General features: G+C 37.9%; 1 protein-coding gene across 1 annotated transcript in view; it reads left to right on the top strand.

Annotated features, from left to right (window-relative positions):
- The window catches only part of LRP2 (LDL receptor related protein 2), a 195359-nt gene that overhangs the window by 88567 nt on the left and 82737 nt on the right, over positions 1–24055 (top strand). The window contains exons 21-34 of the mRNA XM_054562744.1: positions 136–417; positions 1534–1776; positions 2961–3080; positions 3185–3301; positions 4928–5305; positions 6504–6752; positions 7643–7854; positions 8621–8805; positions 9953–10181; positions 11081–11258; positions 13418–13546; positions 18198–18364; positions 19326–19469; positions 23609–23718. Of these exons, the coding sequence (XP_054418719.1) occupies positions 136–417; positions 1534–1776; positions 2961–3080; positions 3185–3301; positions 4928–5305; positions 6504–6752; positions 7643–7854; positions 8621–8805; positions 9953–10181; positions 11081–11258; positions 13418–13546; positions 18198–18364; positions 19326–19469; positions 23609–23718 (2743 nt within the window). The remainder of the gene's footprint in view (positions 1–135; positions 418–1533; positions 1777–2960; positions 3081–3184; positions 3302–4927; positions 5306–6503; positions 6753–7642; positions 7855–8620; positions 8806–9952; positions 10182–11080; positions 11259–13417; positions 13547–18197; positions 18365–19325; positions 19470–23608; positions 23719–24055) is intronic.

Below are 24055 nucleotides of genomic sequence, written 5' to 3'. Positions count from 1 at the left end.
TTTTTAAGAGTAAGCTCCTTTTTAGCATTGGGCTGGAAAGTTTTCTTTCCCATTTGTTTTCCTTCACAAACCACACCTGTGATCAACCTAATGGAAATGTGATTAACTTACCATCTTGGGATGTTGCTTTTTCAGGTTCTAACTATTGTAATCGACCCACCCATCCGAATGGCGACTGCAGCCACTTCTGCTTCCCAGTGCCGAATTTCCAGCGTGTGTGTGGTTGTCCCTATGGGATGAGCCTGACCTCCAATCACTTGACGTGTGTGGAAGACCCGTCCCATGAACCACCCTTGGCTCAGTGTGGGTCCTTTTCTTTCCCATGTAACAATGGCAGATGTGTGCCCAGTTACTACCGCTGTGATGGAATTGATGACTGTCATGATAACAGTGACGAACATCTATGTGGCACATTTAGTAAGTAACTTATACACTGGAGATACCTTTTGGGATGAATGGAGAGGGGTGGGCTTTAAAAAAAAAGTTGGGTTATCTCTATGGGACAAAGTTTCTGTTAAAATTTCAGATTTTAGGAAGCTGGACAATAAATATCATTCATAGATAATGCCACAAATGATTTCTTGCATTGATTTGGACTACCTTCAACAAAATATTTTTTGGACATTGGCTGTTTGGACCAATGTAAAGTCATTGCATTTTGTCAAGTTCCTCAGAAAGACAAATCAAAATAAACTAGATATAACCTTTAGTATCTGAGAGATTAGTATCACAGAATAGGTACTTATGATAATAGCTTTTGAAAATTTCGTGGGCTTATATTCCTCCCTCTGGCCTCCATCGATGTAAAATGAATTGGGATGAAATGGTGGTCTTCATCTTTGTACTGTTTTTTAAGGTAATCTAGTTTATAAATTTTGGAGCCTAATAAATGCTACCGCAGAATGCAGACTATTCCATTAAAAAAATAAGATACAGGATAGCTGAAATCTCAGAAATCTCTATCAAGTTGAGATTAATAGTAATAATAACCTGTCTTAGAGAAAATGAAGAGTTACATATTTGAAAATAAGTGTTCACTTGTACGTTTTTCTGAAATTTCTAAAATTTTCTTCCTCTTATATATTTCCCTCTTTCTAAAAGTGCAGATTTTTAGCCAAATATTTTATTAATTTGCATTTTTCCAATGACACACTCTCAAGGTTTCTGTAGTCCAAATTTGAAATTGTTATTGGAAGAAGTATCTTAAAAGTAAAGGATGACACCAACTACAGCTTTAATCCTGGGCGGATTCCCCAAACTCTCAAAGCCTCAGTTTCCTCATCTCTAAAATGCAGATAGTTATACGTACCTCATAGTATTCTCGTGAGATTAAGATAATTGCTAAATAAATACCATGATGATGATGAAAAGGAGGAGGGGGAAGGGAAGAATTTGAATGATTTGCACATTTCTCCTCATTTTGTATGATGCTGTTATTGAAAAAGGAGAAAAATTGGGCCTCTACAATGAAAGGACTCATTTAAAAGGCTGTAAAAACCAAATATCTTTATGACCGATTCATTTTTGTCGTAGATAATTCCTGTGCACCTTCAGCGTTCACCTGTGGCCACGGAGGAGAGTGCATCCCTATACAGTGGCGCTGTGACAAGCACAGGGACTGTGTCGATGGCAGCGATGAGGAGAACTGCCCTACCCATGGACCCGCTTCCTGCCCTGCATCTTTCTTCACCTGTGATAACAACCTCTGTATTTCAAGGAACTGGCTCTGTGACACAGACAATGATTGTGGGGATGGATCTGATGAGAAGAACTGCAGTAAGTTTTGAACAAATTTCTCTTGGCTGATTGATCATCCTTGTAAGTAGATTTGAACAATCAGTAGCCTTGCACATTTTCCTCTAAGACTCACAAAATTTTCATTGTATCTTAGCCACTTTTATTCCATCTATTGATCCTTTTATCAATAAGCTATAAGGGCAAAGACCTGGGAAGCTTAGAGTCCTCCTAGATACTGGGTTTTTTTTGAAGCTAAATGAAGACTGTCTCTGATGTCTAACATTCAGATAGAAACCGAAAACCTCTCTATTCTTAACTATTAAGATATTTACAAAATATCTTAACTATTAAGATATAAAATATAAAATATAAAAATATAAAATATCTTAACTATTAAGATATTTACAAAAATTGTTTTTTCTAAATCATATAAACATATGCAGATACTTGGCTCTTGTTTTTCTTTTCATTTGATACAGGCAAAAAGGCAAGGCAATACAATAAAGACTCATAGAATATTTAAATTATAATTAATCTTACCTACCTGCTTTTTGTCTTGTGAGTTCTAATTTTCTTTGGGCTGTTGTTTGCTTTCATGTCTGCAATAATAGTTTAAGGTAGAGTAAAGTTCCCTGGACTAGGCTCTAGTTTTAGTTGTGTGACTAGGTAAGTCACTTTCCTTCCAGAGCAGGTGAGCTTAAGATCCCTTCTAGCTTTCACGTTTTATGAGTCTATTGCCCGATTTGCGGAGGGGGCAGCCAGCACGTCTGATTCTAAGGCTGCATCTCTTCAGCAAACTAGAACCCTGGTTTTTAGAATTGTTCTGATAAGACTTGCCTTCTAGGTTAGCCAACCAGGTCAGGCTAACAATGCTGTCTAGTTGGGCTTCATTGCTTATCTTTGGTGTAGTCCTAGACATACTAGTTTTCACGAAGTATAGTCTAGCCCAAGTCCATGATGTTCACTTTCTACATGTGGTCTTTTTTTTCATGGTATAATCACTGTTTTTGACTTTGCCCATAATCTTTTTATTCCTTTTCCAAAAACTCTATTAATTCTGAGTGCTCTTGCTGGGCTGACTTTGGCAATATGGCTGATTTGAAGGAATCTGGAACACATGTACAATTAGATAACTTAAATATCTCTTTAACATTTTTCATTTTGGCTCTGGTATACATTAAACAGGAAATAAACTGTTTGGTTTTGTTTTGGGATGATGTTAGATTTTACCGCGACATGCCTACCTAGTCAGTTTCATTGCACTGACCATCGGTGTATTGATCTGCTTTATGTCTGTGACGGGGACAAGGACTGTGTTGATGGATCTGATGAGAATGGTTGTGGTAAGTGGATTGCTTTATCTTTATTCATACTGTTTAGAAAAATCTCAACGTTCAGACATTTTCTCATTGAGCTGATTTCTGATGCTTTTCTCTTTCATTCTTAGTAATTAATTGCACTGCTTCACAATTCAAATGCGCCGGTGAGAATAAGTGTATTAGCAACATATATCACTGTGATGGTGTTTTTGACTGCAGTGACCAGTCTGATGAGAAAGACTGTCGTAAGTACCCTACACCCAAAATGTTTCAGATGAAGGAATCACCTCATTTTAACCGCATTGATATTACCACAGATTTTCTCTAACTCAGACAAACTGGAGGGAAGACTGTCTGAATTACAAAGTATTACCAAAGGAATCACAAAGTTTTATCAAAGTATTAAGCATATAATAAAGTTGCTGAGGTATTACCAAATTATGATTCATAACTTGTGAATCAAGTGGTTGTGTAAATGGGTACTTTCAAATAGTTTCTTAGGTAGGTTAAATATTTCTTAAATATTTTTGTTTTCACTATTAATTTTTCCTAGGACATCCCAAATTAGCATGTTTCAAATTTTGAGACTTAGCGTGCAAAAAGACATTTTAATGGTTTTTTAAAAACCTCAATATGGAAGTCAAATCATGATATGAATATGGTATGGAGCAGAATTAGATACTGAGTCTAACGAATTCATTCTTTCAGCTGTTATTGGTTGATATCTGCTAAGATATTATATATAGCATTTGTCCTTCGAGTCTGATAAGAAATTATAGAAAGTAAGAGACAATTAAAGCAAGGTGGACAGTTACCAGGGCCTTAAAAATGATACAGATAAAATTCTGTGGAGGCTCAGAGAAAAGAAATTTTTTCTACTCAGAGGATTCAAGGAGAGCTTTGTGGAATATAAATCTGATGGACCTATAATCCCCAAAGGCTGGAAACCTACAATGAACAGGATTTGTTTTTGCCTACGCTTTGTGTTACATGGATTTTAACCTTTTAAAAAATTGTCAGTGAAATTGTCATTTGTTTGAATAATGGTATTTTGGACCATAAAAAGTAAATTTCTATCAGTTCTCCTCTATCAGAAAAGAAGTGCTTAAATCTATGGATAATAAGCAAAGTTCAATACAATGCTCACATACTTTATAGGTGGTTACCACACCAAGAAATTGTTAATCACTGATTTTCCTATTTCACATTGAAAACATTGACTTCTGTGAAGATCCAAGACTAAATTTTTAGGTGCCAATGACTTGCTGTTCCCTTACTAGGTCCCTGTGAGGGAGTTATGGCTTATCTCAGTGAAACAGGGAGACAGTTCCTCTGTATCTTTTGAGGATTACTTGATAAACAATGGAAAGTTTGCAAACAATTAAGGACTTAGTGTCGCCTTTTGTTTACTTAATGTGTACTGGTTTCATCGGATACAGCTCATTTGAGAACAATTATAACATCCAAATGTATGGTATTAAACACATGAAATTCAAAGTAACAATAGCTAATTAAGCTCTATTGAAATACTCTAGTGATTCTTTAATAAAGAGACAGATATATTTTATTATTTATCCTGTAATTGAATTAACACGAGAAATGCTTTTTTGACTCGACGATTTACCTTCTATTTAAGGGTTGTACATCATGTTCTTTGTTGTCAAATCAACTAATCAGACACATACAATCATTTGTACTTGCCACAGTGTTGGAGAAGACATCATATGTATTATTTTACATTCCAATATTTATTTTGCCATAGTCATTCTTATAAACCTACCATTGATCCAAAATCATCTCCTATAGGGATTACATAGAAGGGGTAATGAATTGCACTCACAAGCCTATTTTCCCCTCTGTTTTTCTCTTAGAAACGAGGCCTCCTGGTATGTGTCACCCAGATGAGTTTCAGTGCCAAGCAGATGGCCTCTGCATCCCGGGTAACTGGGAGTGTGATGGGCACCCAGACTGCGTCCATGGATCGGATGAACACAATGGCTGCGTGCCCAAGACCTGCTCTCCATCTCATTTCCATTGTGACAATGGAAACTGTATCCACAGAGAGTGGCTCTGTGATGGGGACAATGACTGCAGAGATATGAGTGATGAGAAGGACTGCCCTACTCAAGCCTTTATGTGTCCCAATGGGCAATGGCAGTGCCCTGGCCATAGCATCTGTGTGAATCTGAGTGCAGTATGTAATGGCGTCTCTGACTGCCCCAATGGGACAGATGAGTCCCCACTCTGCAGTAAGTTTCCTGACCACAGTTTACTGGCCATAAATTCATTCTGACCAGTGACCTGTTGTGCATCACCATTGTCATAATCACCATGTAGCTTTTGAGGAAGGGATTTCAGTTCCTCTCTGAGTTCAAATCTATGTAGGGAAAACCACCATGATTCAAATAAATCGTCACATGATAATATTTCTCATTAAATCCTTTGCACTTGGCTCTGTGTTTTTACTTCTTTTTATATAATTATTAAATAAGACTAAATGAGGCCATTAGATTGTCAAATTAAATTTGGTTCTTTTGGTAATGTGCTCATAAGTTTTTCTAACTTCAATATTTTCTAATTTTAATCAGAACTTGCCACAAAACAAATGAGATTGGGGATTTGTGTTTGTTGTGATTAAAATTCTGTGATTAGCATGTAATCCTAATTACTGTCCTTTCTTTCTTTCCTCTTTAATCAATGCTCACTCTCAGATGAACCCCAGCCAGGTATGATTGCCAAGTATTTTAGATTTTTATGATTTTATATGTGCTGTGTTTGTGCTGAAAATGTCCTGATCAGTTTGACTTACTTCCCCTTCTAGTGCATGTTTTGTATCATGACTCTTATAAAGTTACATGGGAATGGAGAGCATTTGCATCCCCAGGCATATGAGCTGTCTTTGGGTGGCTCCAGGCCTTGCTATTTTGGCCCTCAAAATAAAGAATGATGGCATGTTAGTGGATCTGTGCCCTTTAATGTTCTAATTGCCTTTCCTCTTCCATTTATTCACTTTCACAGACCTTCCAGCCCTTGCTCGTAATGTCAAAGTCTTATCTTCCATTTCTGTGTTGGTAGAAGACTAACAGGAAGCAAATGAGAAGTAATTTAGGTCTCTTTGCATGCTTTATCAATGATGGTTGTGTTTCTTGTTGACAACGGTGTTTTTCCAAGTTTCTCTCATTGCACTAAATGGAATTATAATAGTGGGTTGTAGTGAAGAAAATGGTCCAAGTCCAGTGTATGTGGAGGATAGCAAATCCCTTAGGCCCGTCAGAGCAGACACCGACTTGTCTATGGAGTTCCCCTAAGTGAATGCAGCTCTTAGCTCTTACCTCAGTATTATGCTGAAGGTGGCCTGAGACTACATGGCAGATATTTACAGCAGAGTGAACTGAAGAAGCAAAGATTCCTCACTTTTCCCCTTTCTGGTTCTCTTTCTTATTCTAGATCAGGAGAGCTGCTTAAATTTAAATGCTGGTTGTACTCACCAATGTGTTCAAGGACCCTTTGGGGCTCAGTGTTTGTGTCCTGTGGGTTACCTGCTTGCCAATGATTCCAAGACCTGTGAAGACATTGATGAATGTGATGTTCCAGGCTTTTGTAGCCAGCATTGTTACAATACAAGAGGCTCTTTCCGGTGCTGGTGCGATAAAGAATACATGTTAGACAATGATGGGAAGACTTGCAAAGTTACAGGTAACCACGGGTCTTGAAAGTGACTAATTCCAGCCACTTAGCAACATACCCCAGAGTTTAAGATCAAATGTTGCCCGAAGATATTTGGCAATGTAGATTAGGAGTCAAATGGATATGTTATACAATCTCTTTAAACCTCAGTTTCTTCTGAGGGTTAAGTGAGTTATAATGCATAAAGATCTTCATGTACTTTGGAAAATAGAGGTTAAAACATATACAGGTAGCAGATGATTATTTTTATTATTTAGATACTATCTAAATGTGTTTTATATTATTTACAAATGATTTCCATATTTTTCTGTATTTAAGCATCGTTATATAATGAGTTTAATGAATTCACTTCACCTAAGATTAATTCAATTTCTACTATGTGAAGTGATTATATTATTTATTAGGATATTAATTTGGCTGCTTTAAATGACCAAATAAAGGAGACTAAAACAAAATTGAGGGGATATTGAGAGATAGGGTCTCTGCCACAGCTGAATGCCTTGTGAAAAATAAAAATATTTAAGATATGATTCCTGTTATAGAGAAGCCTATAATCTAGGAAGGAAGATAAGCAAAGTACAAAAGTAACTATAGTAACAGGAAGAATGCAAGTATAGTTCACTTCAGATTGATACTTAGACAACGTTGAAGTATAATTCGAGGAAGACAAATATTTCAGAAAAAGCCTATTTTAAATACTCATGAAAATCAGCTAACTATTTAGGCAAGGAATGAAATAATTAAAAATAATTCTTATAGAGGTTTTTTGTTTTTTCCTATAACTATAATTTCCAATTATATCTGGAAGTATTACAAAAGTATTACATCAAATATTCAAGAAGCTTTAGTTTTGTTTTCCCCCAGAATCACTGACATTTTTGCATTTTCTTCTTGGACAGCATCTGAAAATCTCCTGTTGCTTGTGGCAAGTCAGAACCAAATTATTGCTGATAATATCACCTCCCAGGTCCATAATATCTATGCACTTATTGCGGATGGTTCTCACATTGTAGCTGTTGATTTTGATTCAATCAGTGGTCGTGTCTTTTGGTCTGATGGAACTCAGGGTAAAATCTGGAGTGCATTTCAAAATGGAACAGACAGAAAAGTAGTAAGTATATTTCTACTGGCCTTTGGCATGACCGATTCCCCTGTCTTGGGTCTGTTTGCTACTGCTCCCCAGTGAGAGAAGGCCTTACCACATCCTGGGCCACATTGAACCCAAGAAGCCTGGACATGTATCATCTGTGGATGCTTTAGATAAAAATGTGGACTCTGAAGGCAGATCCATTATTCTGAATTCCAGGTCACAGGGTGCAGAGACTTCACAAAATCCATGAGGTCCCCTTTGCAATTTGTTTCTAGCGTAGGAGAGCAGAGGAACATGCAGGGGAGTTAAGGGGGTGCTTGGTTAGGTTTAATGTGCTTAAGTTTCTGAATCCACCTCCCAATTTCAGTTTCTTGACTGTTGACAGTATGTTTCCTCTGCCCATTAGAACTTTATTTTGTACTCGTTGGCACTTAATAGAGGTGTTATTTTTGGCATCTGGACATTATAAAGTTTCTTAGGGTTTCTAGTTTAGTGAAATGGGTAGAGCTTTTGTTAATTGAAAACGTTTTGAAATCAAAAATCAAACTACACTGTAATCCAACCACGGAGTTTCCTGAGAGTATTCAGTTCTATAAAATCTTGTATATTTTTCCTCAAAAAGCTTAATGTTGATTAGGTGGTTATTTACATGGGAAGACAAAATTTTACAATGTTCACAAGCAAACACAGGACACATGAGCTGCCTTATTCCAGGTTTTCATATAATTTCCAGTTATCAGTCATGTATTCCTTTTAGAATTCTCTCCTCATTTACTTTTGTCTCTAGGTGCTTGACAGTGGAGTCACCATGACTGAAAGTATTGTGGTAGATTGGGTGGGTCGCAATCTTTACTGGACAGACTATGTTCTGCAAACGATTGAAGTCTCTAAACTTGACGGGAGCCACAGGACTGTGCTGATGAGCCACAATGTAACAATGCCAAGGGGACTAGCATTAGATCCTAGAGTTAGGTAAGACTTTTTTCTTTTTCAATGATGTTGCCTTGACATGATTATAATGAGGGGAGCATGATGCGACTTGATACATATATCATGAAACTTAATTCATTGTTTAAACATCTCTGTAGCAGTGGCAGGTATCCAACTGGTTGTTGCTATCTTTATCTGAATAGTCTTCTTCATAAAGTATGCAAGAGCAATTGGTTATTTAAGACTACATTGATTTATTAGCGTGGCAATATCATTATTGAAGTGATTGTTGTAGACTTATTAAGTTTCTAATGAATGTACATTGTGATATTCCATAGATAGGCCACTTTGCTATAACTTTTTTAACACAATTTTTAAACTGATTTTTAGAGAGAGAGAGGAAGGGGGCGGGGAGACTTCGCGTCTGTTCTTCCACTTCTTTATGCATTCATTCATTAGCTGCTTCTTTTACATGCCCTGACTTGGGTTCAAACCCACAATGTTGGTATGTCGCGACGATGCTCTAACCAACTGAACTATCCAGCCAGGGCTAGTTTGCTGTATCTTTGATACCTCACAGTTTCATTAAAAAAACAACAACAGGATTTTTCTGCTTTGGTTTCATGTTATTTACTAGAGTTCCCTTTTATGCCATATAAGAAAGAAAATTTTTGCCTGTTAGTCCCAAAGGGAAGAAGGAGAAATTCTCTCACGCGTTTAGAAACCTCTGAGGGTCTCCTTTCTTGAATTTATTTAGATTCTCTAACTTAGATTCTTGTCTGCAGGATGATGAGTTGGGCAAATTATATTCAACTTTGATGTTAAATAGACTCTCTTCTCTTAAACATGACACTGTAGACAGACAATCAAGGACAGGCAGATTTTTCTAGGGTAAATATTTGTGGATCGTTCAGAACCATGAATAGTCATGAAGACACTTCGGTGTCATAATGTTCTGCATGTTTTATGGACGTTATAAGGACACCCAGATGACTAACGATTGCATTACAATCACAGTTTTACTTTGTACCGCTCAGAGGAAATGTAATAAGGTCTGTGCATGTATTCTGAGTTGGAGATGATTTATTTTAAGTAGAGTGTAAACAAGATGTCCCTGTTACTTAAGACGACGGTTATTTTGTGTTTTGAAATACGCCCTCTCCAACTGGTAACCAGTTTCTTTTCACAGCGACCACGTGATGTTCTGGTCTGACTGGGGCCATCACCCGCGCATTGAGAGGGCCAGCATGGACGGCACTTTGCGCACCGTCATTGTCCAGGAAAAGATTTTATGGCCCAATGGCTTAACTATTGACTACCCCAACAGACTGCTCTACTTCTTGGATGCCTATCTTGATTACTTAGACTTTTGTGATTACGATGGACAGCATCGGAGGCAGGTGATAGCCAGTGACTTGGTAAGTCAGTAGTGAGGAAAACAAAACTGAAACCGCATTAGTGTCTGAGTGGAAAGCAGGAGAAACAAGAAAACGAAGAATGTAATTTTTGTGTTATAGATGTTACATGGCAAATTCAGGATATAGCAACAGGAATGAAGGCCAAGTCAACTTTTTTACTAACAGAAATAAGTATTTCATTTTAGTTCGTGGTCAGAGTGCTCCTGTGATTTCATTGCTCTGTAGATGCTAATCTGTGGCTTCTGTACCTTTAAAAAGTGTTGAGCAAATGTTAATAATTTAATTGTGTTTACATTCTCAATTAATCATAGCCTATTGTGTCTCTTGTATTTTTATTCAGGAAATTCTGTGGAGTTTATTTTCACAAGTTATGGGAAAACACAGAACTATTAATAACTTGTACTTAAGGTTGTCATTGTTTATAGTTCTGTGAGTTGGAGAGACCCTGGGGGGGCCTCCTTACCTTCGGGAAATAGGCATCTAAGCTGTGTCATATTTATGTGCATCTGTGAGTGGCAGAACAAGTCGGTGGAAATAGCCCTGGATAAGGAGTGGTGATAATGGGGTGGTGGCTATGTCTTGGGAGGAAGGGGTCCAGGCAAATCACCTTACTTTCTGTGCTTCAGTTTTGCTTTCATTTGTAAAATGGATGCCTGGTGTAACTACCAGAGAAAAAAATGAAGGCTAAATGACACATGTATGTGAAAGGATTTTGAGTGGTATACTGGCAAATAGGTCAAGCAGTATATTTTTTGTCTGTCTCTTGAACAACGACTTCCCTATGTTTTTATCAAACATTTAAATATGAAAGGACATCATCGCTTAGGTGTCCTTTTCTAATTTGTTCACCTTGGTTTTTCTTCCTGGGTGAGGCCTCATTGTTCTCTCCTGCATCACAGGTTCTGCGGCATCCCTACGCCCTAACTCTCTTTGAAGATTCTGTGTACTGGACTGACCGCGCAACTCAGCAGGTTACTCAAGCCAACAAGTGGCATGGAGGGAACCAGTCAGTTGTAATTTATAATGTGCACCAGCCCCTCGGGATTGCCGCAGTTCATCCTTCAAAACAGCCAAATGGTAAATGAGAGACAATGGAAAGAGGCAGAGAGACGTTGTGCCGGGGAATATCTCGGAAAATACTTATCCTGGAAATGTAAAATGCACAATGTTGGAGACCCATTTGTTTGGGCAATGAATTTTCCTTCTCTTTTTCCTGGCATTTCCATTATTGTTATTTACCACGGAAGACTCAAATCTTGTATGTAACAGCAGCAGATCGAAATTGTGTCATTTTATATAGCAGTTGGCTACTGCCTCCGTGACTTTTCTCTGTCTCAGTCTCCTCAGCTGACAAATAGAGCATAGACCAGATACATAGTCCTTTAGATTCTTTGATCACTGCCACTTATTTTTAGGACTTCTTTATTCTGGCACCATTGCCCTACGGGTGCTCTCTTGTGGCCGCCCTGCCATCCTAGAGTGCATGGTGTGTGTGGCTAGGCGTTTTAAGAATTTGGCCCAGGTAGTGTTCCTTCAGGTGTGAGGAGGGAATAAGTCACTTGATCTCTCTTCATAACTCTGCAGTGGTTTCTCATCACACGTCAGAATCTGGCCCCTGTTGTCTCCCTAGTCTCTTCTCTCACTTAATCTTGCCGCGTTGGACTTCAGTGGATTTCATTTTGGTCCCGAAGCGTACCAGGCAGCTTCCCCTCTCTGCACTTTTGCACTAGCTCTTCCCTCTGCCTGGAACATTTCTCCTTGCTGGCTCTTGACCACCCCATCTAAAATAGCTTTCCTTCTCATAATTATTTGCTCTTTACCCTCACACTTTGAAACCACACATTTATTTATTTATTCATTTATTTATTTATATTGAATTTATTGGGGTGACAGTTAATAAAATTAATATGTTTCAGGTATACAATTCTGTAATACATCATCTGTATGTTGCATTATGTGTCCACCACCCCAAGTCAAGTTTCCTTCCATCACCACTTTTCCCGGCTTTACCCTCTTCCACCTCCTGAAATCACACAATTTATGAGTTTAGTTCTGTCTCCCTTTGTTAGACTACCTGCCCCATGTTTACAGTATTCCTAGTGCTTGGAATAGTGTTTGGTATATAGTGAAGGCTTAACATTTTGGAGTGAATGAGTGGATTAATGAATCTGACAAGCTATATACTAAGAAAATATAAGACCTAGAGAACATCCTGGGAACTTGGGATGCACACAGGATCTCTTGACAAGGAGCAGAGATACACAAAGATGGCATCATTAGAAAAATAAAATATTATCTAGCCAAAACTTGGTCAACAGTGGGTAATTGTAAAAGTCACATAGGGAACACACACTTTTTTTTTCATTTAATGAAAAAAGATCTCTTTTAGGTCAGGAAAAGATACATAATATTTAGCATCATATTTCTGTACTTAGCTCAGGATTACTCAGTGGCTGTTTGTTCATAATCCGATTATAGACAGGATTGATCTGTAACCTTGGGCAAGTCATTCCTCCCTCTTTTTCCTCTAATGAATTTTGTGTTGAAAGCATGATGTTAAGGAAAGGTAAAGTAGGTTACGGAAAAAAACCCCAAACCAACAGAGGTAACATAATATACTTGTGTCTCCAAATACTGGGGGCCTTTGAGAGGACAACAGTGTGACTCAGTGTACAGCATGCTTTGATATATGTATATATTGTGGAATGATCACCACAATAAGTTTAGTGAACATCCATCATCACAGATGGTTACAATTTTTTTTTTGTTTGTGATGAAACTTAAGATCTACTGTCTCAGCAACATTCAAATATTATTTAATATAGTATTGTAAACTATAGTCGTCATGCTGTACATTATATTACAAGAATGGATGAGCCTTATCCCTGGAAGTCACTACCTTTTGGCCACTTTTACCATTTCGCTCACCCCCAACCCTCTGACTCTGGCTATCACCAATCTGTTCTCTATGACTTTGGTTTTGTTTTTTTTCTTTTTTGACTTTACATATATGTGAGACCATATGGTAGTTATCTTTCTCTGTCTGACTTGTTTCACTTAACGTAATACCCTCAAGGTCTATTGTGTTGTTGCACACGACAGGATTTCCTTTTTTATGGCTGCATAATATTTCATTGTATATGTGTCACGTTTTCTCTGCCTATTCGTTCTGTGTACTTTAATGTGGGTTTTTCTTTTTTCCTGTCCAGCAACGTTTATTTCTCTTTCCATTGCAGGTATAAATTCATGTGCCTCTGCCCCCTGCAGCCATCTGTGCCTGCTTTCCGCACAGAGGCCACAGCGTTACTCCTGTTCTTGTCCCTCTGGATGGAGTCTCTCTCATGATTCTGTGACTTGCCTGAGAGGTACAGTATGCCCTCTGAGTGTGCCCTGCCACTGCAGGTGGAGCTTGCCACAGTTTGTGCAGAGCTGTGTGAGCTCTAACTCTCTTGCTGATGGAGAATGTGCTGCATTCCCTTTAATTGAGCAGGTATCTTTGGAGTGCGTGCTCTATGAGGTGACTTAATCAAGTACCTCAGTTGTTGTATAGTTTCCGTATAGGGAGCTAATTAACATTACTTTTGCATGTGGTTCCTTAACATTTTCTCTTACCTGGTTACAGTTAGACTAGTTGTGGTAATGGAAAGTTTCAAATTCTGTACTTAAGTTAAAATTCTTGAGATTAGTGTATGGCTTCATTATTCAGGATCCCTATTTCATTTTTATTCTCATAACCGATAGTCAAAGATGAATGTTGTAGCCTAGGTTTCAATACCCTTACTATTATTTGGTACTTTAAAAATGTAAGTTTCTGCTGTATAATGTATTTTAAGTGATCATTTGAGCAATTTAATCTTTATTTCATCCTAGATATTTTATTGGGTTAATTGAAGAGTATGTGAAGGGAGTAAGAATTAAAGGAAAAGATGTAGTCGATTCACAAAAGAGATTTCTTTTGGAATGTGCACTTATCTATAATAAACTCTTCAAAAATCATTCGCCTTTGCTTAAAAATCTAAAGAGTTATTCTAAACTCAAGTTTCCTTCATTTCTCAGTGAAGAGGAATGAATGTGTTTTAATACTCATAAGACTAGCTTTAGATAAGTTCAAATTAAATGTTTTTTCAAATTAAATGTTTAATGATTACAAAATTCTTAAATTAAGATAAAATAGAATCCTAATCTAGAGAAAAATTTAGTTTTCAAGTGGAAATTATATGCTGAACCCAGGAAATTTATGGTGTTTACAGATTATGCAGATAGAGGCTTATTCCATCAGCATGTAGTATTTTGCGATGTTACTTTCCTGATGAAAGATTTTAATTATTGGTGATGCTTACAAAGGGATTGGCATTTGCCATTTTTCTTCAGAGACTTATTATGACATAATCCTTGTTGACATTGTTTAATTTAGTGTGTCCTCAGAGTCTTTCACCAGAAGATTAAACTGGGCTATAGACATTTTGGATACAAAGTGTTCTTTCACCATACAAAGACTATTGAACTGTGCATTGGGGATTGGTGTAATCAGTATTACTATCTGATGGTGACTGATAAATATTTCTAAATAGTACCTTTTGTTGTTTCACAAATAATTCCACTAGTGGTTTTTCTATGGGCTGACTTTACTGAGGTGGAACTTTTTCACTATTTCCCAACTGGTTTCCCAGTACCAGTTGGATAACTGAGTGTCAATGCATGTTACCTGTTTTTTTTTTTTTTTTTTACAACAAGAAGCTTAGAAGACTTGTTAACATTTGGAGATGAAAACATTTTACCTGACTAACATGTTCATTAACCTTTAAAATAGTGTTTTCTCAGTGTCTAGTGTATCTTAGGAAGTGCTTAGGTGATAAGATTAGCTGAAAAAGCAGATGTTGTCTAAGTTTGGTCACATACAAACGTGTTAAAGTCTGAAAGACAATACACACAAGTGCCAATAGTGGTTACAGCTGGGTAGGGGAATTATGGGGTGATTCTATTTTTTCCTAAATTTATGTTATAAAATGTTAAAATGAGTGCTTTCTTTGCAGGAAGTAGTTTTTTGTTCTTTAGAAAATATGTTTCCACAACTCGAAAACAAATAAACAAAACTCAAATCAGAACATCTCCCCAACAGCCTGTAAAATACTCTCAAATCCAGAATAGGTTTTTGACTTAGTCTGAGGGGCATAAGGCAATTGCTTCAGTGATTCTGTGCAGAAGAGGAAACACTCCTTGCCCAGGTTCTAGGCAACATGCTGGTGAGTTTGTGCAAGGTCTGAGATGAGTAGGACCTAGGTCTGAGAGATGTAAATGTCACCTCTTACTTACAACATCAATTTTTCATTCCTGATTGCTGGTTTTTCACTTCTCTGCTTTGCTAACACTAATCTTAATGAAATGATGACATGGACACTAAAAATAAATGATCTTTCATTTCAAAAGACTGAGACAGACTGACCCTGGACAGCTTAAATATCACCTCCTGGACCTTTGACCCAGCCCTAAGTTCTTGTGCCTGCTCCTTCCCGGGAGTGAGCGCCCCTATATTACTACTTTGTCTTGCCCAATGGATTCGAAGGTCAAAGCCTGCACCTGATTCGTTGCTGTGTACTATTGTTTGTGGCACCGAGGGGATGTTGAGTAAATGACAATATTTCTAAAATACTTTCTTCTCCTCCAATCCTGCCTTTTCCACCCGTTGGCTCCTTTATAGATGTATAGTGTCATAAAATCACTCCTTTTCTCTTTTCCACAGAACGCTTTTCACGGGCGCTTCCAGGCCACTTGTCCCAGGGGTCACTGCCTTTCTGGTGCTTCTCTGGCATCATCCTCCACCTCGGCCCTCACACTTTCTGTCAGTGCAGGACTAAAAGTTACCCCATCTTCTGGCCCATGGCCCACAAAGGTTTGTGGGTGGTCCAATACACCAGTGATCAGGTAAAGGGCCTGAGGCACGTCCCCAGGAAGGAGCAGTGGCCAGAGAAGGAGAAGAGCTGAGTAGTGCTTGAGGGAAGAGCTCCTCAGAGGAATCAGAAAAGCCTGTGACTGAGGGACGAGAAATGCAAAGTTTGTAAGGTCCTAAACAGCGCTTTGGTTGAGAATTCCTCCAGTTAAGCAACAGGAAAATTACCTTTAAAAAGGAAAGTATTAGGTTTTGATTAAGTAAAATTTAAAATGTTCTCTGTGAAATTGGGAAATCTTGTTTTTACTAAACCAATGAGCAATTATAACATATAATTAATAAATAATTAAATATCTCAATATAATTTCTAAGTACATCTGAAACCCATAATATAGCTTTTATTTATATATTTTATTGTTGCTATTAAGTCAAATGCACTGCGTGGTAATTGATAGTGATATGTAGCACCCTGCCTGCACTTTTTGCAGAGCAGTGACTAAGAACATAGGTTTTGGAGTCCAGGAGCCCTGGCTGTGTGACCTTGGTTAAATTGTTTTATTTGTTCACACCTCATTTGAAAGTTGTGTGTGTGTGAATGTGTGGTGGGTGGTGGTAACTTGTTAACAAACAGAATTATAAGGCTTCAGGAAGATACTTAAGTAAATAATATTTGCCTGGTGTGTACCGTGTGGCACATATTCCCAATAAATAGGGGCGGTTATTATGGCTATTGCAGGTGTTCAGGAGAAGGGCAGCCTGGCGCAGCCGAGAGAGGACGGGCCTGTGAGTTAATAAACTTTTATTGCGCTGTTTCCTGCAGAAGTCACATGGCCCTTCCAAGTCTCATCTGCTTCAGTTGAAAACAACTTTGCAGGCTTGTGGTGAAAGACTAACTGCTATATATTGTAGAACCTCGTAAATCAGAAAGCATTAATAGTTGCAAAATTTACTTTAAATTTGTACTATGCTAATAAATGCTGAGCTATTTATCAACATTAAAAATGCCAGGAACAAGGAAAAGCTAATGAGATGTGAAAATAAGTAAAGTGTCAAATAATCCTCCTGAAGATGTAAAACTTCTCAGATTATCAAAATAATGAAACATTTTTAGCCCATGAAAATTATACAATGATTAATCATTTTCTATTTTGTCTTTATATGTGAGATATATGTAAAAAGTCACATTCCAAAGTTTTCCTTTTCTTAGAGAGGAATTATAAGTAAAACCCTACTCCTGAATTTCATTAATTTATATATATTTTTGATAATAGGACTCTATAGCTATGATAACAATTATCTTTGAAAAAAAGACCTTATATTAAAGAGGCTAAGTGAACTGATTGTTTAAGATGTTATGAGGATGTTTAACTTGCAATGTAGAGATAAGTTGCAATGAGAACTCTAGAAGACGCTATTTACATATTCACTTACACACCTATCCATCTATTCATTTCTGTGGCTGTTCATTTAGTTAGCAAATATTTATTAAGCAACTATTAAATGCTAGGCTCTGGGGACATAGCAGTGAATCAATCAGACATAATCACTGCTGTTTGGGAAACAGAACCTAGTGAGGAAGACAGACATTAGTCAGCAACAATTGGTGGGATTATAAATTTGATTCATTTACTATTTAAAGTCTCTAATAAATACTAGGCAACACTTTGTAGAGTTGCTTTATATCCTGTACATACTTAAAAATAATACACTGCCACTCACCGAGAATATTTTATATCTTTCACAGTTTTCTTTTTTGTTGCAAAATCCATCCTTTTATATGTTAATCATTATTAGTCGTTATTAGTGAGCTCTCTGTCTTGGTAGAAATGAAAGAACTTCTTGACCATGATTGGGTAAGTCAGGAATTAATGAAGGTAACGTAAATCTGCCTTGGGACAATCCAGAAGCACTGTGTGAGGGGTTGGAGGTCTGGTGACCCAGCAACGCCCTGAAAACCAATGGAAGGCCCTGGGTTGTCTGATGAATATCTACTGTCCATGGTATTTATTGCTGCAATGCTGCAATTACATTTCATCCCATAAGATGGTAACAATCCACTGCCTTTCATTACTCTAAACATCTGGGAATAGCGGGTTATAATTTTGACTGATATTCTGCTGTTTTCACAGATGATCAACCTTTCTTAATAACTGTAAGACGCAGTGTCATTTTTGGAATCTCCCTTCATCCTGAGGTGAAGAGCAATGATGCTATGGTTCCCATATCAGGGATACAGAATGGTTATGATGTTGAATTTGATGACTCGGAGGAATTCATCTATTGGGTTGAGAATCCAGTAAGTTTTGAATAACGTTCAAAGTATATAACTTTCAAAGTGCCCACACTGATGCAAGCACTTCTTATAGGCAAATGTTTGCTGGGTGAATAAAAGGGAAATGATCCAGAAAGACATGAACTTACCCCAAATTTTGTTTTAGATTCAGTGAGGAATGTAAATGAGAGGTTGGCCTAGAGCAAAGATCAGAACACTTTGTAGTTTTAGAATAAAAAGCACACCTAAGCTATTGGGTATTTTTTATTCATTCACAAAGTACATTTTAAGTGCTTACTGTTTGCCCTTCACTGAACTGGTTGATTCCAACTGCAGAATACATGCCTAGAAGCAGCAGTCACAAAGATCATCCTACTAAAGGAGTTTTAAGCTTGTAGAAGATATTAGACTAACATAAAAATGTTTATAACTCAACTCTAAAAGTTGAGCATTTGCTGTAACTCCTGGGGCTTTCATTCTTTCAGAACCTTTGCAAATTCTGAGGATAAAAAGGAGACTTCTCCAATTGCTTTCCCATTGGGTCCCTTCCTCACCCTTTAGGAAAGAAACCTGTGAGGGTCGGGAAGGGGCAAAGGGAATACAAATGAGGAAGAAAGATCTTCGTGTCTGCTACTTGATGCCACGATGCAAAAATACACTCCTGGCCTCCTGTGACTTGGGGTTATTTTTATATGACTCCGGCCTTTGGTAATTAGGAAATGAATCTCTGTAGCCAATATCAGAGATGATCTGAATGGTAAGCCTTGCGTGTTCCCGTGACACACTTAGAAATGAGTGTTTTCAAAGTGTGGCTGAGTTAGCATTGTACACAGTGGGGCCACCCAGTGCTTGTGAACCTTTGCCTTTTCTCCAAGTCCGAAGAGTGTGAAAAGAAACATAGTACCTGGCAGTAGCCATAGTGAAAGAAGTGTTTTCATGGAGAACTGTGGCCTTGAGGCAGCTCACTTCTTGTCTTTCTTTCCAGGGTGAAATTCACAGAGTGAAGACAGATGGCACCAACAGGACAGTGTTAATTCCTCTATCCAGTTTTGGCTCTTCTATGAGCCTGGCCTTAGATTGGATATCAAGGAACCTGTATTATACCAATCCTGGAACTCAGTCAATTGAGGTAATGATTCCATAATATCACCATAATACTGTGTACACAAAAGCTGGTTTCTTTTATTTATTTATTTTTCCTTTTATTGATTCCAGAGAGGGGGGAGGGCGGGAGTAAGAGAGGAAGAGAAACGTTGAAAGAAATATTGATTGCCTGGGGACCGAACCTGCAACCCAGGCATGTGCCCTGAAGGGGAACTGAACCCACGACCTCTTGGTCTGCAGGATGACATCCTACCAACTGAGCCATACTGGCCAGGGCAACAAACACTGGTTTCTGATTCATGTAAAATCTAGTCTCAGGAAATGCTCTCATGGATTTTGAAATGATTTTTAAGCAGAAGCAAAAGTAAAGAGATATTAGCATTAGCTATCAAAGTCTCTGAAGCTAAGGAGATAAACCAAGTTAAAAATAAATTATTAGAATTTTTTTACTGTGCTCTTTGGTTTCTTCCTAAATATCAATACTACCTTGTTCATATAGAAGGATTTAAGATATTTTATAAAAACATATAAAAGGATAAATACAAATTATGGGAGGAATTCAGCATAAAGGGGAGATTATAGCAGTCAGGGAATTTTCACTATCTTTTCTCATCAAATCTTCAATGCTATTTAGTCTTAAACCTAATTTATAGGTTACCTCTGTTCTAAGATGGAAATCTTTCTATGGCGCCAATTCAGTTTTTCAAACAGTAAAAGAGAAAGTAGAAACTTGATTCTAACTCCTTTGATACTCTCCTCTTTGCGATAACTGTTCTTTTTTACTCTAATTCCCAGAAGAAATTCTAGATGGGGTGCAAGTATGAAATCACATGAAGTAAATCAGAAGTAACTTGACTAGTATTGGTTTTCTCTACTCTGGGACAAGGTTAAAACATATACGGGATTATGAATCCCTAATAATTTTGGAAGTGAAAATTCCTAAAGCAAAGAAAGGGTCTTGGGAGAGAGGGACAATGAACAAGGGCCATGCAGAGTGACGATCTGCTGCCCTGGGTTCGGCGCCAGGTAGTGAGCTAGCTGCTTTTTGGGGCACACAGAAAGACAAATACTAAAGAGGAGGAAGGCGCACAGCAGCCAAGTGGCCAATTTACAGCAGATTTGAGAGGAGCTCACATGGGGCAGTGCTATACAGTTTATAGAGGTCTTCCGCCAACATCATCTCATTTAATCTTCAGAACAGTCCCAAAGGCAGGCAAGTGTAGGAGCCATTCACAGAGAGAGGGCCATTTGAAATAGGCACAAATGCTAATCCCCCGGAATGTATCACACCAGGTAGAGTCATCAACTGTTAACATAAAGAAAATCTTTGAGGCTTATCTGGGTCAAGCTCTTTGTCTTTCAAATAAGAACCTGAACTCCAACAGAAGTTAAGAATTTGGCATTAACAGTCAGCTTCACTGCCTAGTTCCTGGGCAGTGTTCTAACTTCGCCTTAATACAAATTACAACTCCAGCAAGCCAGCCTGATTTAACCTCCTTTGTCAGTGAGAGAAGATATTTGTTCATTATGTCAGCTAAAAGTATCACCTTCCCATCAAAACATGGGCAAAATTTATAACCTTAGATCATTAATACAGAACTCACTTCTCTCTAGGCTGCACTTGGTACAAAGATGCCTTAATTCCAAATGACAATTAATATGCTCCTATACCATTCTGTGGCCTCTTGCTTTGTAAATGGGGTCTTCCCTTTTTGACTGATAGTTTTCCAAAAGCAGGGAACATGTCTCCTCCATCAGTGTTATGTAGAATGAAAAGGTACCTGTTGAAAAATAACTGAGTGTGTGCTTGTGCATGTGTATGTATTGGTAAGGCCACTTTACCCACATAAACCTAAAGTTTATAATTGTGCCCCAATGCAGTGAGGTACAGAAGAAATATAATTTGCTTTGGAGTCCAAAAACTTGGCTTTGAATCGGGCTTGCTTTCTCACCCACTTGTTCAACAAACGCTAGTAAATTCTTTCTATGGATCGGTCCCATGGTTAGTCCTGGGCATTCAAAGATAAAACATTTCTTTTGCTTTTAAGAAGCTCACACACCTGAGAGTGAGACACATAAACAAATACATTTGCTCCTGTGTAATAACTATGGTACAAGCAGTGACTATAAAGAGCTATGCGGTTGGGGGCAGAGGTAAAAGAGTGGGAGAAAGAATGGCAGATTTTCATAAGTGGTCATTGGTGAGCTGAGTCTTGCAGAATGAGCAATATTTATTTCTGGCAAATGAAGAAGTAAGGAAGAGGTAGCCACGGTAGAGAAACACACTTTCTCTTGAGCTATAAAGATCATACATCTTGTTACTGGGGAGAGCACTGTATTTCCTCTACTCACAGGCTGTTTGACCTCGGAAAAATTACGTAATTTATCTGAGCCTCTTGATTTCTTTACCTGTAAAATGCAGTTCATAGCTCAGGAAGTAAAGGTGCTTCATGTGACTGCAGTGCCCTATTTCCCTCAAATCATTAACATATTTAGAATATCCATGAATATTATGCAGGATCTCCGAGGATAAGGATTTGAAGGTAAGCTTCCCTTTTAGTGTTTTATTGGTTTTCTCCTTTGGTGATATCAATTGTGACTTTCCCAGGAGAGTGTTAGGCTGCTTAAGAAAACAAGAATAGAGTTCACTTACAGCTTTCCTGTACAGCTTACGGCTGGTACAATATCTGTTCCAGCATAAGAATAACACATTTATTTCCAACTTCAGGATAAAAGAGAAATGTTTAAGAGATTGTGTTCCACTAGGGGTAGCTGTGTGCCCATTCCCGGACAGCAACTTTGTAGCTGAAAAGTGAAGCTGACGGAATGGCTGTGTGTGAGACAGAGCTTGATATATTCCACAAAACAAGGAAGGAACGTTTCTTTGAACCAAAGAGAACCTGAGACCCAGGAAAAGGAGAGAAATTATAGCAGAAAGAACACTGAAAAGAGGAAAATTTTCTTAGTCTAAGTAGGAGAGAAAGAAAGGTACCAGAGAGGAGAAAATTTTAGAGAATAGTCAGGGAGAAAAGGGTGTGTGTGGGGTGTGTGTGTGTGTGTGTTGTGGTGGGTGGGGAGAGAGACACAAACACACACACACACACAAATAACTGTTTGCACTGGAAACAATTTTATAGAAAAACTTTCATGCAAATCAATCGACATTTTATCCTCTCAGACCCTCTGAGGTATATATTAAAATAGCTTTGCTCCTAAAAAAAACCGCTTCTAGTCCAGTAATCCATATTTCTCCGTGATGTTGCAGGGCTCTGTTAATAATTGTGATTATAACATAATAGCAATAACAATTAAAAATAGACAGTATTGGGAAAGACACTAAATCTTTCTAGGCCTCTTTTTCATCATCTGTAATATAGGCTAATAATGATATGTATCTCATAGGATTATCCAGTAATGCTTAGCATAATGCCTGGTACCTACTGAGTGTCCAGTAAATGGACCACTAAAAAATAGGAAACATTTATTAAACACTGTGCCAGTTATATGTGTTATCTTGTTATCCTGTGAGCTTTATGCAGAAAGAGCTGTTGACACCCACATTTTAATGATAAAGAAACTGAGTTCAGAGAGGTGAATTTATTTACTTGCCTCAGGTCATGCAGTCAGACATGGCAGGGCTGGGATTTGAACTCCTGCGTTTTAACTCTGACTGTTAACTTGGAAGAGAATTCACTTTAACTCTGAGTGAATTCACACTGTTTGATCAGCTGTATGTGCAGTGACTGGCCGCTGGGTGGTATGGCCCAGTCACTGGGTTGCCGGAGGGAGGGCCGAGGGGTTCCTGTTTGTCTTCCAGGGTCTTCTTTTGTCTTTTTCTGAAGGCATTTTTGTAGTTTCTCTCTAGCAGTGATTCTCTGTATTCTCCCATTTGAATCTTTCTTTTTTTTCCATATACGTTTCTTCTCCTGAAATTTTAGGTGACATGAAAATAGGCATTTGAGAGGTGATTTGTTTTCTTTTCTTACTCTCATTTTCTATTGAGCTGATTTCCTTATATCCTGGAAATGCAGTTAGGAATTATCTGGACCTCATGCAAAACCTCCCATTCATCCCTAGTCATGCTTTGGAATTTGCTGTGTGTTTTACGTTCTCCTTCCTATCAGTTTCCTTTGTTTTCCCTTAATAAGTGATTTTATGCTGTAGGTTTTGACACTCCGAGGAGATGTCAGATACAGAAAAACACTGATTACCAATGATGGGACAGCTCTTGGAGTTGGTTTTCCAGTTGGCATAACTGTTGATCCTGTTAATGGGTGAGTGTTAATCAATGGCTCACGCCTTCCATACAGCACCGTTCTGGTTGGTAAGTGTTATGGTTTGATAAAAAGGAAGATTTACAGCTTACGACATTTTCTGATTTCATATGCCAACATTTGAAAAATATAGATCTCAGGAAGAGAAATAACTCTGCGGTATGTTTAATGTGAAGTATATGATGTGTGTTTTGTTCTGTGTTCTTCAGATTGATAGCATTGGACTGAAAATTCCAAACAAGCGAGAATTTTAGGAATTTAAAAATAGAATTGTAAGAATGAGCAATACATTCTGACTTTGAGCGAATGTGGAAAACTTTAAGGAGGTAGATAACAT

This window comes from Pteronotus mesoamericanus, unplaced genomic scaffold, assembly GCF_021234165.1.
Source record: "Pteronotus mesoamericanus isolate MK-2021 breed Mesoamerican mustached bat unplaced genomic scaffold, CSHL_Meso_final scaffold_651, whole genome shotgun sequence".
Lineage (NCBI taxonomy): Eukaryota > Metazoa > Chordata > Mammalia > Chiroptera > Mormoopidae > Pteronotus > Pteronotus mesoamericanus.
The sequence above is the reverse complement of the archived record's forward strand: the minus strand, read 5'-3'. Positions and strand labels throughout refer to the sequence as shown.